The sequence below is a fragment of the Cyprinodon variegatus genome, unplaced genomic scaffold (genome assembly GCF_000732505.1).
Source record: "Cyprinodon variegatus isolate N-32 unplaced genomic scaffold, C_variegatus-1.0 Scaffold1369, whole genome shotgun sequence".
Lineage (NCBI taxonomy): Eukaryota > Metazoa > Chordata > Actinopteri > Cyprinodontiformes > Cyprinodontidae > Cyprinodon > Cyprinodon variegatus.
Genome location: NW_015151822.1, coordinates 21,236 through 36,180, shown reverse-complemented (window position 1 = coordinate 36,180; position 14,945 = coordinate 21,236). Strand labels below are relative to the sequence as shown.

The 14,945-nt window shown below is 42.1% G+C and overlaps 1 protein-coding gene across 1 annotated transcript in view; it reads left to right on the top strand.

The window, feature by feature from the left end:
- The first annotated feature begins 551 nt into the window (after positions 1–551).
- The window catches only part of LOC107103056 (NACHT, LRR and PYD domains-containing protein 3-like), a 27,072-nt gene continuing 12,678 nt past the window's right edge, over positions 552–14,945 (top strand). Inside the window, exons 1-5 of the mRNA XM_015402574.1 lie at positions 552–730; positions 1,778–1,888; positions 3,537–3,709; positions 8,314–10,090; positions 12,765–12,938. Of these exons, the coding sequence (XP_015258060.1) occupies positions 552–730; positions 1,778–1,888; positions 3,537–3,709; positions 8,314–10,090; positions 12,765–12,938 (2,414 nt within the window). The remainder of the gene's footprint in view (positions 731–1,777; positions 1,889–3,536; positions 3,710–8,313; positions 10,091–12,764; positions 12,939–14,945) is intronic.

Genomic DNA, 14,945 nt, shown 5'->3' with positions numbered 1-14,945 from the left:
ACAAGGCACTTCATGCCCCTCGAAGCCCCGCCACGGGCAGGCCACCTAGGCCCAGCAGCCAGCCCCAGCCAAAACCACGGACCAGGTGGCTCGCTCTTCCTCCAGGCCCCAGACTCCGGGCGGCAGCCGGAGAACAGGGGTGTGAGAAGACCCCGATCCTCCCTGCGCCCGCTCAAATGTGGTGTTGTTGCGTGTTGCTCTCAGATGTAATTAAAACTGGGAGTACCAAGAGGGGGTGTCCGGCACAGTCCACCCCCCCTCCAGGAGATAGACGGTGCCAGCACACCCCCCCCTTCGACAACCCTGAGCCCTCAATGTCTAGATGCCAGAGGGGATGGAGGAGGCCGACCGTGGTGAGGCCCATAAAATAAGCCCCCCCAGGTGGCCCTGACCCCTACCCCCGAGAATGCCCTACATAGATGTGTGTTGTGAAAATGATGTAGATGGAAGTGTCTAAAATGCAAAATAAAATTGGTGTGGGGGATGTCATCAGAAGGTGTGGCCCTCCAGTAACAACCCCCTCCCCAAAAACCTACATGTGTGGCAGAGTGATGGAGCAGGCAGAGGGAGAATTTCGGGGATGGGGAGCAAAGGACTGGGGTGCTTGCTGCACTCCCAGGGAGCCAGCTCCCCCGCTGGCTCCAATAGGCACCCCCGTTCTCCGAGAGCCCCTCCAGAGAGGGGGGCCCCACCAGTTTCACCACCGTAGCCCGGGGGCACGGGACCAGCAGTAGGACCCACCAGCCAGCCGGGCACGGAGCCGACACCACCACCCTCCCCCCGTCCTGTCTATCCAAAAAATAAATAAATAAAAATGAAAAAAATAAACCAAGCAGTTTTAAGATAAAATTAATACAAAATAATTACTGATATCTGCAACTAGTGGTGGCTCTAGAAAAATGTAAACTAGAAGTATTTTTAGAGGGGTGGCACCGTATGCCAGAATTATATAGATCCAAGTGTTCAAATACAATGTTTACTAAATCAGCGTTTGTGCAATTAAACTACTCAATAGAAATTTAGGCGTGAGTATATAAACTAGACCAATGTCAGAATAGATACATTGTATAAAAAGATGTTTTAGTGAAACTACAAACTTTGGTTTCGTTGTTTACTCTCCTCTCCATTCCTTAGCACATATAAATGTACATATACATCTATGTATTTTTCTTTTTTCTGGTAATTTAGTAGTTTAAACGCTATCCTATGAGAATGTAATATAAACTGATCTTAGGGAATTTCTGTAACCACTAAATATGGTGATTTCCATGCTTCTTGGCTTTACAACTCTATCCAGATCCAAAGATTTTGTTTGTTTTGACTCTCACTAAATACTATATCTTCTTTGACCTTTTATATATTTCAAGGAATTTCTGTTTTCATTATAAAGCAAACATAATTATTAGGATAAATCTATATATTTGATCAGATCAAAGCAATAACTCTTTAAATGCACAGTCTGGGAAAAAAATCCTTTCCCTCTGAGGGAAACTTTAAGAAAAAAAAAAGTCTAACAATGTCTCCACTTTACTCTAAATTACTTTGATTCTGCTACAATTAAATTAAATGTATAAAGAAGACAAATATAAAAGAGTGGAACCCACTTAAAAATCTTGGTGAAATCTCTCTTTCAATTTTGTCAGATAGATATTTCAAATGGGAAATAACTTATAGTTTTATTCATTACAGTGCTATAAGAAAATTGATCTTAAACTACTATTTGAATTGTTGACTAAATTTCTTTAAAAATTTTAACTTGTATAAAACTTATTTTCAGAGGCCAGAACCAAAGCCAGTCTGCAGGATCCAGCTGTTGTTCTATAGAGAGTGACTTCTCCAAAGAGGCTCCCCCAGACTTTAGTAATGAGCATGCATCCCCACCCCCAAAGTAAGAAATCTATTCTTTTTTTATTCTGCTGATCATAGTGTTTTATTTAAAGATTTTGCTGAACTTATTTGTTGTTTATTTAAATGTATTCATTTATTTCCTTACTAACATCATGATTCTACCTCGGTGGCAGCAGAGCCAGAAACTCAGCCCTTCAAAGAGTGCAATGAGGCAATTGAGAAAGAATATTGGTCAGACCCACAGTGATTATTGTAATTGTCCTGCACCTACAGATGGGGAAGCTGTGCCTCGCCAATGCTGTTTACAGGGGTAGTGATGTGCTGGTGATTCCAATAAGATGTTGGAAGAATGCCTTAAAATATTTCTTTAACCTGTCTGTAATGCCCTACCTTGTGGAAGCAGAGACTTGGTGCCTGGAATCAGACTTGCTAATCACCAAGGCTGAAGTCACCAAGCTGGTCAAAATCATTCATGGTGGCAACACTTCAGGGGTGGATGAGATCTGCCTTTGCCTTTGGATGCTTTCAGGCTGTTGTAGTATCCTTCGACTGGGACACTGGGATAGTGGTTCCCTTCATAAGAATGGGACTTGAGAGCTTGTTCCAACTAGAGGGGAAGCACACTTCTCAGCCTCCCCAGGATGCCAAATGCCAGGGTTTTTCACAGGAGATTCTGGCTGATCGTTGAACCTCAGCTGCCCTAGAGGGGTTACTCTAGGAATACAGAGTTCGGGACAATTGGTATGGGACATCTTAACTCTGTACCACGGGAGCAGGGGTCAGTTCTGCACTGCCAGCCTTAAGTTTTGATGAACCAAAAAGGCAAAGTTCAGGATTTACCAGTTTGAGTACATTCATGCCCTTACTGACAGTCTGGATTATGCCTAAAAGAGCAAGATCCTGGACAAAGCAGCTAAACTGAGCTTCCTCCACAGAGTGACAGGTACTCTCCTAAATATAGGGTGAGGAGCACTGCCATCCAGGAGACTTTTCTCCATCAATCAGAGAAATCGGTTAAGGTGCCCCATGGACTCCTCTCTTTGAAGGTGCTCCAGGCAAGTTTTACCAGAAGGAAGCCCAAGCTGGAGGGACCAGGTCTCTTCACGGGCCATGAAACAGCTTTAGCTTTCCCCAGAGTAACTGGAGAAGGTATCCGGGGATAGGAGGGTCTTTCACTCTTTATTGAGAAACTTTCCCCCACTATTCTGTACTAAATAGATGAAAAACCATTATATAGTTTTAAATTCAATTTGGGTTCCATAACACGGAGGCAAAAAAAAAAAAAAAAACACTGATCCAGAAATACTCTTTATGTTATAGATGGTTGCAGTTATTGTTTCTGCTCAGATGCATGGATCTTTGGTGTAGCTGCAACTCTTTCTTCCCTTCTGTGTGGCAGCAAACCTACTTGACTTTTTTACTCTAGCACTTTAGGTAATTATAATAGCCATAGTATCTTACTCTTCTTAAATGTTCAAACATGTCAAATGTTTAAAATGTCAAACTTTTGCAAGTTAAAAATTATTTTATAATTGCTTTATTGCATATGTAATCCATTGTCTGATTTTAGTTTCTCATTATTGCCCTTTAAAGTGAATAAGAAGACATGCTACATTTGATTTGATCATGTTGATCAGATCAGCAGATTGGTTAAATTCTTTTTAAGCTATGATTACATTTCTTTACAGAAGGAGGAAGAGGGGTGTCTGTGAAGAGGAACAGGATGTCTTGCTGGATCCGGTCCCTAACAGATGCGGGCACTTGTTTTCCACAGGGTGCATCCAGTCTTACTCGGCCCAGGATGATCCATTGGATCCCAGCACCAAGTGTGGAAAAAAATCCAGAGAGAGCTGTGTACAAGGTAGTCCCACTTGTCTTGGGCGGTCTCCTGGGCCTCGTGGCATGTATCTGAGTCTCTCCTTGATGACTGGGATCCTAACCCTATTGCGTTGGAATGCAGCTAACTTTTTGTAGTTGTTACAATCTTTTGTTCTGATCATGGGAACTGTGTGTGCTTGACTAAAGGTAGAAATTTCAGGTAGAAATTTCATAAAGAAGAAATGAGATTAGGGCTGGGCAATAAACCTGATTTTTACTGTTACCATCATTCACTACAATAACCACAGACAATTTTCCCATGTTGTTAAAATAAATAAACCTAATCCTGCCATTTTTTCTGTGCGTGAGGGTGGCTTATACACTTATTAAAAAAAATTAAAGGAACACTTCGTAATCAGAGTATAGCATCACGATAATTAAACTTCTGGGATATTGATTTGGTGAGGTAAGTAGCAGAGGGGGTTGTTAATCAGTTCCAGTTGCTTTTAATGAAATTAACAGCAGGTGCACTAGAGGGGCAACAACGAGAGGAATGGTTTTACAGGTGGAGGCCACTGACATTTTTCCCCTCCTCATCTTTTTTGACTCATTTTCACCAGTTTTGCATTGGCTAGGGATACTGTCACTACTGTTAGAATGAGGTGCTACCTGGACCCTACAGATGTTGCACAGGCAGTTCAACTCCTCCAGGATGGCACATCAATATGTGCCATTGCCAGAAGGTTAGTTGTCTCCCAGCACAATCTCTTGAGCATGGAGGAGATTCCAGGTGACAGGCAGTTACTCCAGGAGAACTGGACAGCGCCATAGAAGGTCTACAACCCATCAACGGGACCGGTATCTGATCCTTTACGCTAGAAGGAGCAGGAGAAGCACTGCCAGAGCCCTACAAAATGACTTCCAGCAGGCCACTGGTGTGAATGTCTCTGACAAAACAATCAGAAACAGACTTCACGAGGGTGGCCTGAGGGCCGGGCGTCCTCTATTGGGCCCTGTGCTCACTGCCCGACACAGTGGAAATCGATTGGTATTTGCCACAGAACACCGGAATTGGCAAGTCCACCACTGGAGCCCTGTGCTTTTCACATATGAGAGCAGGTTTACCCTGAGCACATGTGACAGACGGAAAGGGTCTGGAGAATCCATGGAGAACATTATGCTGCCTGCAACATAGTTAATCCTGACCGGTTTGGTGGTGGGTCAGTGATGGTCTGGGGAGGCATATCCATGGAGGGATGCATAGACCTATACAGGCTAGACAACGGCACCCTGACTGCCATTAGGTATCGGGATGAAATCCTTGCACCCCTTGTCAGACCCTATGCTGGGGCAGTGGGTCTTTGGTTCCTCCTTGTGCACGGCAATTCCCAGCCTCATGTGGCGAGAGTATGCAGGCAGTTCCTGGAGGATGAAGGAATTGATACCATTGATTGGCCCCCACGCTCGCCTGAACTAAATCCAATATAACACCTCTGGGAAATTATGTTTCGATCCATCCGACTTCGCCAGGTTGCACCTCAGACTGTCCAGGAGCTCAGTGATGCCCTGGTCCAGATCTGGGAGGAGATAGCCCAGGACGCCATCTGTCGTCTCATTAGGTGCATTCCCCGACAGTGTCAGGCATGCATACACGCACATCGGGGCCATACAAATTACTGACTACTATTTTGAGTTGCTGCAATGAAATTTCAGCTAAATGGACTAGCCTGCCGTATCTTTTTTCGCTGTAATTTTTGGGGTGTCTTTGAATTCAGCCCTCTGTAGATTGATAACTTTCATTTCCATCAAATTATGTGGCATCCTTTTGTTCCTAACACATCACTCAGTCCATATCGGTATAAATAAACAGCATGACTTTTTGCCATATTGAGAGCTGATGTGTTTTCAAAGTGTTCCTTTAATTTTTTTTAGGGATGTGTATTTCCTTCCCTTTTAAGACATAGCAGCGTGTGCAGACTCACGTGACTCCACCGATCCAGTCAAGCAAAATCAAAGAGATTGGCGGATGAGCCCAGTGAACAAGTGTCAAAGACCACTGTAAACAAAATTACATTTGTCAATCCTGTGGAGTTGAGAGAGCGAGCATAGAGGAAGCTGAGCGCACAGAGAAGGAGGAAAGAGCAGGTGGTCAGATTTAAGTACGCCGCAGACTAGTTTTGAGTGAGGATGTGCAAGTTTAAACGATGCACATTGTTCTCTCTGCACAGCTCGGTGGCATCAAAATTACGATGTGTGCACTGTCACTGGTAATCCCAGCAGCAGCTGCCTCAGGGCCGGTTGCCTCTTGGAGTATTCCCCTACTGTTCATGGCGGCTTGAAGTAGATGTTAGCGTTGTTCATGTACATGGCTCAAACTGTAGCCACTAGAATGGGATCATAGCACTCTGCACAGCACATAGCACTCTCTATGTGCTGTGTCTGTATCCCTGCCAGCTCGCAGCTCCGCTTCTCTGATTGGTTGATGTGGCGTGTTGAGCAGCAAAAGTTCAATTTTTCCAACTTTCAGCATCTACTGCTTGTGAAATTTTGAACATTTGAGCTAAGTTTCCAAGGGAAAAACAGGGCATACAATTTGTCCTTTTTTAGTAAATGCTGTACAATGTACCACTGGATGCATTGCTATCCAAAAGCCTGGTCTGTAATCAGAGGAGAGATCAAGCATGGCATCTTGCAGCGCTGATGACAGAAAGGTGGTGAAATGCTGGCTTACCAAGTTGTACTTGTTTGGCTTTTCATAATTTGGGGAATACTTATTGAAACTTTCAAAAAGGCTCCTGAGGTGAGAGGAAATATTTTTTTTGATAGTTTGAATGGTTAGTTTCAGGAGCATTTTAACACTTCCCCCATCCACTTGCACAGCCCTCGTCTGACGCTTTCTTTTAAATGCTGTGACCTTACTGGACAGGTTTGTCACAGTTGTTTTAGACAAGTCATATCGGCTGTAACTAGGATCCTCTGAGTAATTAAATGCCTGTTTGAGCACATCTACTCACCGTCCTTCCTATGTCTGGTCAGAAGCTACATTAATCTTGCACTTTTATATTTTTCCAAAATGATTTGGCAATTTTGAGAGCTACTCAATCTACTAGCTCATTCTTGTTTAAGTGGCCAGCCAATTGGTGGGCTCCCAAGCCCCACTCCTATGGACTGCCACTCTGGGTCTCTGAGCAAGACCCTAAACCCCACACTGTTCCCCGGGCCCCCCACAATGGCAGCCCACTGCTCCCCAAGGGGGTGGGTTAAATGCAGTTCAAATTGTGCTTTGTACTTGTGACAGTCTAATGACTATAAAGTTGAATTCTATTCATTCTTCATCTTCGAATAACTTGAATAATCTTTGTTTTGAAATTTTTTTTACCTCCTTTTAAATTTTTGTACACTTTTATGGTAAAACCTTAATTTAATTAAATTTTTCATTCAAAGGCATATATTCATAGTGTATGCGACCTTTAGGAAACATACTCATAAACAACTGTCCCTGCATATTTTAACGACTGCTTCAAAATAATTGCAAGGACAAGCAGGTATAGAAAATGTATTCTAACCTAATAGTAGAGCTAAAAAATAGTAATTATAATAACTCACACTCAGCTTTGTTTTTAAAAAATATAAATATAAAAAATATAACCTCGGATATCTGTGAGACAGTGATTCGCCTACATCTTATGAATGCTGGCGTACCATAAAGAATGAATTATGAACAGTTTAGTTTGTGCTTCAAGTATTTTGCCCATAGGAAGACGTTACCTGCATATAACCTAATGGAATATCTTCAGAACCGCTCCATATGACACAAAACTCATATGGTTGAGTAAAACGTGATGTAATAAAGTACAATTAAGGGGCCAATTAAAAAAAAAAACGGTGTTCCCCTTTAACATGATGTACCATCTTTTTAGCTTTGTCTTCACTTGACATGAGACACGTGAAATGATCAAAAATAATCAAAAAGGCATATTTAAGTTAAGAATCTGTCCCTAACTCTGCCAGATCTGCAAACCTCTGCCTACTTCCATGTAGAAGTTGTGAGTTCTATCAATTTTTTCAGCAGCATAGCAGCAGGGCACACACATCTAGGGTTTTTTGTTCATTATGCCACCCATCAAGGGAATGGGCTCCTTGTTCTTAAGGCTCCCACCTCCAGTCAGCATCAAAAATGTCTGAAAACTTGGAGAAAAATGATGCAGTCTGTTTTGCAGCATGTCAGTTTTAAGTAGTCATTAGGCCTGACTTGGCATGTGGCCCTTTGCATGGTTTTCCATGCTGGCATCTCTATGTTATGAACTAGTCCCAGATCAGCCCAGATAGAGGAAGAAATCCTCTGAGTTTGGTGTTTTCTGTCCTCAAACACCATTGAGGGTAGGACTGCATGCCTCTAGGAGTGTCTTGTGACACTGTCTTTGGGGAGTGTGCTGTGCAGCAGTTAGATTTGTTTGAGCTAACTGTATTCTCCAAACTCAATGACCAAGTTAGATATCAGCATAAATATTGCTCCTCCATTTCTAAAATTAAAATAATGTTTTATGGCCCAACACTGACACCTGGATGAAAAGTTATACATTTTGTTTAATCTGTGTTGTTCTTAAAACAATGACTTTGACTCTTTTCTTTTTGTTTTCTTGTCAGACAGCCTGCAAGAGGTTCTAAAGGAACATAAGATCAGTCTGAGAAGGAGATGTGAACGTGTGGCTGAAGGACTTGATGAAACAGGAAGTAGAACCAACCTAAACAGGATCTACACTGATCTCTACATCACAGAGGGACAGAGTGAAGAGGTTAATACCCAACATGAGGTGAAGCAGCTGGAGAGAGCTTCAAAGATCAAGAACCCCCATGATTCTCCAATCCGGTGCCATGACATCTTTAAAGCCTTACCTCACCAATGTGGAGCCATCAGAGTGGTTCTGACCAACGGTGTTGCTGGTGTTGGAAAAACCTTCTCAGTGCAGAAGTTCACTCTGGACTGGGCAGAGGGTTTGGAGAACCAAGATGTTAGTTTGGTGGTTCTGCTTTCCTTCAGGGAGCTGAACCTGATCAGAGACCAGCAGCACAGTCTTCTCACGCTGCTCCATGTTTTCCATCCAACCCTCCAGAAGCTCCCAGCAGAGAAGCTGGCTGTCTGGAAGCTTCTCTTCATCTTTGACGGCCTGGATGAAAGCAGACTTTCTCTGGACTTCAACAACAGTGTTCTTGTTTTTGACGTCACACAGAAGTCATCAGTCAACGTTCTGCTGATGAACCTCATCAAGGGGGACCTGCTTCCCTCGGCTCTCATCTGGATAACTTCCCGACCTGCGGCAGCCAATCGGATCTCTCCTTCCTGTGTTTCCAGGGTAACAGAAGTACGTGGCTTCACCGACACCCAGAAGGAGGAGTACTTCAGGAGGAGGTTCAGTGATGAAGACGAGAAGGCCAGCAGGATTATCTCTCACATCAAAACCTCTAGGAGCCTCTTTATCATGTGTGGGATCCCAGTGTTCTGCTGGATCACTGCTACGGTTCTGGAGAACCTGTTGACCACAGAGCAGAGAGGAGAGCTGCCCAAGACCATGACTGACATGTACTCGCACTTTCTGCTGGTCCAGACCAAGAGGAAGAAAAACAAGTACCAAGGGGGACAAAAGACATGTCCTCAAGAGCTGACGAAAACTGACTGGGAAGTTCTTCTGAAGCTAGGGAGGCTGGCATTTGAGCATCTGGAGAAAGGAAACATCATGTTCTACCAAGAAGACCTGGAGCAGTGTGGTCTGGATGTCAAAGAGGCCTCTGTGAATTCAGGAATTTGTACAGAGATCTTCAAAACAGAGAGCGTGATCTTCCAGAATCCAGTCTACTGCTTTGTTCATCTGAGCATCCAGGAGTTTCTGGCTGCTGTTTATTGTTACAGCAAGCGGAATTCTGAGGTACTCAAAAGCTTTCTTGGCGAAGGAAAATCAAAACCTATAGATTGCATCCTCAATCGAATCATGGAAAAATCTCTCAAAAGTCAAAATGGCCACCTTGACCTGTTTGTCCGGTTCCTTCATGGACTTACTGTGGAGTCCAACCAGAAACTCTTAGGAGGCCTGTTCGGTCAGAGAAAGTACAATCCAGGCATTCTTCAGAAAGTAAGCAAGAACCTGAAGAAGATGAACACAAATCAAATTTCTCCTGACAGAAGCATCAACATATTTCACTGTCTGACAGAGATTAATGACCATTCAGTCCATCAAGAAATTCAAAAGTTTCTGAAGTCAAAGAAGAAAACAGAGAAGAAGCTATCAGAGATCCAGTGCTCAGCTCTGGCCTACATGCTACAGATGTCAGAGGAGGTTCTGGATGTGTTGGACCTGAAGAAATATAATGCATCAAATGAGGGACGACTGAGACTGACTCCAGCTGTGAGGAACTGCAGAAAGGCTCGGTGGGTGCCTATTAATTAGTTAGTGGAAAATTAATAGTTATGTTCTTAGGCTGTTGTTTAAATGAGAAATGAAGCTAAGGCCCATTGTTCACATCTGGCCTGCTTTATCACTACATGCAACCTGTCATAGCAAAAAAAAAAATCTGTAGGACCGTAATGTTAATTTATAAAGCACCTTTCACATATACCAATTAGCATTCAAAACACTGACATTAAGATGCATATTAAAAGAAAGTACATTTATTTCGAAACGGATGATAAGAGTATATAAAGGCACCATAAAATTGGGATGTAAAAGCTTGGTGTCACAACTATTTTTTGTTTTCTTTGTATAAAGTTATTTAAAGGCAAGCAGAGCTAATTTGTGCTAAACTGTTCCAGAACTAAGGAGCCACAGACTAAAAGACCCTGTCCCTTTAGTTTCCTGCCTAGTACAAAGAACATTTACTTGATTTTAGGCTTGGGTTCAAAGGCTGAGAAACAGAGTTTTGAATGCCATCCCCTTGGTAGATACCAGATGACTAAGTTTAGGGTGAGATGCAGTGAAGTAAATGCCAAAAAAAATAAAACACATGATGAAAAAAAGCATTATGTCTTTTTTCAGATAAATCTCAGTTTAAAGAGAAACTTTTCTACAAACACATGTACTCTGCAACCACTCTCTTGGCAGAATATATGTTGTTTCACAAAGCTAGATCTAGCAAAACAATTTTCCCATCAATCCTGGATGGCACGACATGGTAGCAGCAATCCTAGCTGGTTGTGCTTCATCTAGCAGCAGCTAGGCTTACATTTATTAGCTCTCTATTCTCAGGGTGAACTCTATTTAGCCACCAGGTAAACGGGTGAGCTCCATGTCTTCTCTAATGCTCCTCACTTAAGAAAAAAATATTAATAAAAATAATTAATTTTATTTGAAGGTGCCATTCTCAACACTCGAGGAAACCATACAAAGATTCACAAATGCATTAAAAGACAACATTAAAAATCAAACTAGACAACGGCAATGGCAATAACATTAGGACTCAGATAGATAAGGCAGTCTGTCAGTCTTTTGAGTTGTGAGCAGACGTGGGGGTATGAGTCGATGTTTCTGAGTTGGGATGGTAATTAATTCCTGAGATGTGAAGCAGAGATACTGAATGCTCTTCTGCCTATGATATTGAGATGGGCAGAGTGAACAAACAGGTGTATGGAAGAAGAGGATCTGAGGGAACAGGAGGGAGAGGGAACAGGAATAAGGTCAATGATTTTGTGGATAGACTTTAATGTTGGCAAGAGAATTTTGCAGAGGGATTGTAAACGAGACAGAAGAAGAAAGAATTGCAATAAATCCAGACAGTAAGTGACAAGGCTGTGGACGAGGATGGCAGCAGTGTGGGGGTAAAGGAGGGGAGGAGAGGAGATGGTTTAGGCTTCGTAGGTGGAAGTAGGCAGGCGTGGTAATGTTATTGATGTGGGATTGAAAGGATAGTGTCCTGTCAAGGATGATGCATGGGCAAGGTGAGACCGTGGAGTTATCAGTTGTGAGAGAGAAGCTATATGTTTTGGATAAGGTGGACTTGGTACCCTGGATGTGATGGAGCAGAGGATGAATTTAAAGGACTTGAGTTGAACCGAGTGTGGCTAGAGAGGTAATATGTAAACCCATCTAATGAAATATGGGTGATACAAGTGGAAGAAGCTTGCTGTCAGGTCAAGATTGAGGATGGTGAGGACTCTAGAATCAGCTGTCATGAGGGCAATGTTGGTGATTTTGTTAAGTGCCGTTTCAATGCTAATGCATGGGCAGTAACGGGACTGGAACTGTTCATACAGGTCATTGCATGATAGTTGAGAGTGGAGTTGGAAGGCAACTGTTTTTTCAAGGATTTTGGAGATGAATGCTAGATTAGAGATAGGATGGAAGTTGTTGAAGTGAGAAGGGTTGGTGCCCAGTTTTGAAGGATTTTCGGATGTCGGAAGGTGGTTTTAAACAAATTGGGTAATGTTAACAGGGAAGACTGTGACTTGGAGTTTCCCCAAATGAAAAGGTGAATCGAGCTCAATCACAGTCAAATGTGAGTGAAAATCAACTGTGATTGAAAATAAAATAAGTATGTCAGGGTGCACAGATTTATCCACTGGCCAATCAATCTGCCTTAATTTTTCTTGATTTTGGAAGATCTGTGATCGGCCATTACTGAAACCAATCTTTTCCCCCTAATCTGACCACCCATTGTCAATGCCTTAAACTTTAATCTATATTTGACAGCAGTTATTTCAGAAGTTTTATTTTTCATGGGCAATGACAACTGTTTAACGCAACTGCCATTAGGACACTAGTGTCATCAAACAACAGATTTCTGGCTTCTAAGTGTCCTATTTCAACCTTCCACAACTAGAAACTGCAAAAAATAGTGATAATGCCATTATCATTATTTTAGTCTAAAGTGGTCTCTAACCAACAAATTGGACCTGTATTGCAATAACTTCTGGGACAATTTTTCAAGCTAGATCTTTTATCATGATAATGCTATTTTGCTGTAAATACTACTTACCCCATGCCAACTTACAAAGTGTGCAATGTTAATCCTAGTCAAGGGGGTGTGATCATCGATAAGATAGTCTGCCCATTCTTTAGTCATGCTTTGATTCCAGTAGCTGTTGATCATTGATTTTCCTGTAATTACAGATTTGTCAGATGTGACTTATCAGAGACTCACTGTGAAGTTGTGGCCTCAGCTTTGAAAAGCAACCCGTCCCATCTGATTGAGCTTGACCTGAGCTGCAACAAGCTGGGGGATTCTGGAGTAAATCTTCTTTGTCTTGGACTGGAAAGTTCAAACTGCAGGCTCCAGATGTTGAGGTTGGTGAAGCTGTCTTTGGTTTTCTCATTTTAACTAAAGCTTTAAAGTTTGTGTCATTTATTATTTTTCTTAGTAATCCTTAAAATGTAATGCTTTTGTTAAAAGCAATGTGTAATAGCATGTGTAAGGATGTTAGTAAAGGCAGTTGTAAACTGTTCCATTGCAGCATTGACATCGAAAATGCAAAACCTAGGCTAAACCTTTAAAATGTTGCTGATACAATATTAAAGTTTGCTAATTTTTTTTTTTGTAGACCAAAACATTAATACAAATGATCAATGTAATAATTTCAAGGGCGCCTGCATAAGATAAACGGTTTTGTCAAAAAACGGCCACCATTTAGAGAACTCCGGCTCCACTTAGTGACCGAGGGAGAAAATTTGAGTCACATATGCAGGATAACAACTAAGAGCTGGAACAGTGTTGTTTTTTGTTTGTTTTTACTTTTTTCCAAGCCTCATAAGGATAGTGTTAGCTTTTTTTAGGTTTCCCAAGGTTCATGAGCTGCTTTCAAAGTGGTTGAAGCAGGTCAGATGAGATCGGGGGAAGTTGGAGGACTCTATGGCATCTCTACTGTACTTGGAGCATTTGAAGAAGTCCTTTTTTTGTCCTCTCATTGAAAGAGTCTCTCGGTTATTTAGTGAACCACTACAGTGAGCTGCTACCAAAAGCCATCCTACAGTGATACAGAGAGAAAATGATCCGATGTATGAGCCAAATACAGAATGATTGTTGTTGGAAAGCTTTTTTTATTGAAGTGGTGGGGTTTCACAGTATTTTTGGCCTGAAAACAGGCAGAGCTGACAACCCTGGCACTGAAAAACTGAAGGAATTGCTATATATGGTAGATAATTTCTTGTAACAGCATTTCTTTGAAAATCATGTTCATTTAAAGTATTACATACTGAATTATATTTACAAATTAATAACTGCTTTATACTATCTGTATCAGGGGCGTGCCAGTCATCATTGCTGTGTGTTTTCTAATGGGGCTGCTGGGATCATAAAGGCAGTCACCCTCCGGCTCAGAGTCTGACTCTGTAGGCTAGTGGTCTGCTCTGAATAGTTCTGACCTGGAAGGTGTGATGCTTCCGTGTTCCTCAGCATCAATAACCTAACCTGGGCTTGAACTGCCTGATGGTTTAACCACATACCAATTCCTGACTAGATGTTTTGGAACAATCATAATTTTTTGCATCCATCTCTGTTATAAAATGTAAGCTAGCTCCAAAAGGGTTCTCCCTCTGATGTCAGCACACGGGGGATAGGTTTTTACTAGCTTTTTTATATTTTATTGTCTTTCACAGATGAAATTTTACAAAGTAACATGGTAAAGCAAGGCCAATACGTTAAGGTTGTTACAACAGGTTTTCCTTGAGTGCCCCTATAATAAGACATTAGGTTTTGAACATAAAAAGTAAAGTAGTAGTAAATAAAAGTAACAGTAAATAAAATAATTTAAGTAAAATTCTAGGTTTGCCGGGGTGTGGTATGAATAACTCTTAATGACAATCTTTATATTATAAATGTCATTCTCTCATTCTTGTTCCTCCTTTATTAAATAAACATCCAGCCTTCACAACAAGCCCCTAAACAAAATTAGTTCTATGTTGCTTTGTATACTGAAGTCATCCTTACCAGATATTGTTGGAATGTCAATTAGGGCTGCAACAACGAATCGATAAAACCGATAAAAATCAACTTTTAAAAGCGTTGGCAACGAATTTCATCATCGATTAGTTGTGTCGCGCGATTAATGCGTCATCCGCCGCCGCCGTCATCACATCCACTTGACTGAAGCGGGGGAAGAAGAAAAAATACGGCAGAGCGAGCCAGCGCTGCAGGTGCAGTGTTGCCAACTCAGCGAATTTTCAGACCCCTCCAGAGACTATTTTTCAAAAAAGGGACTAGCGACAAATCTGGCGACTTTTTACGGTGTCACTGGCGGCTTTTGGGGACTCATACGTGAAAGCATGTATCATTCCCCCCCGCGCCTCCCCCCGCTC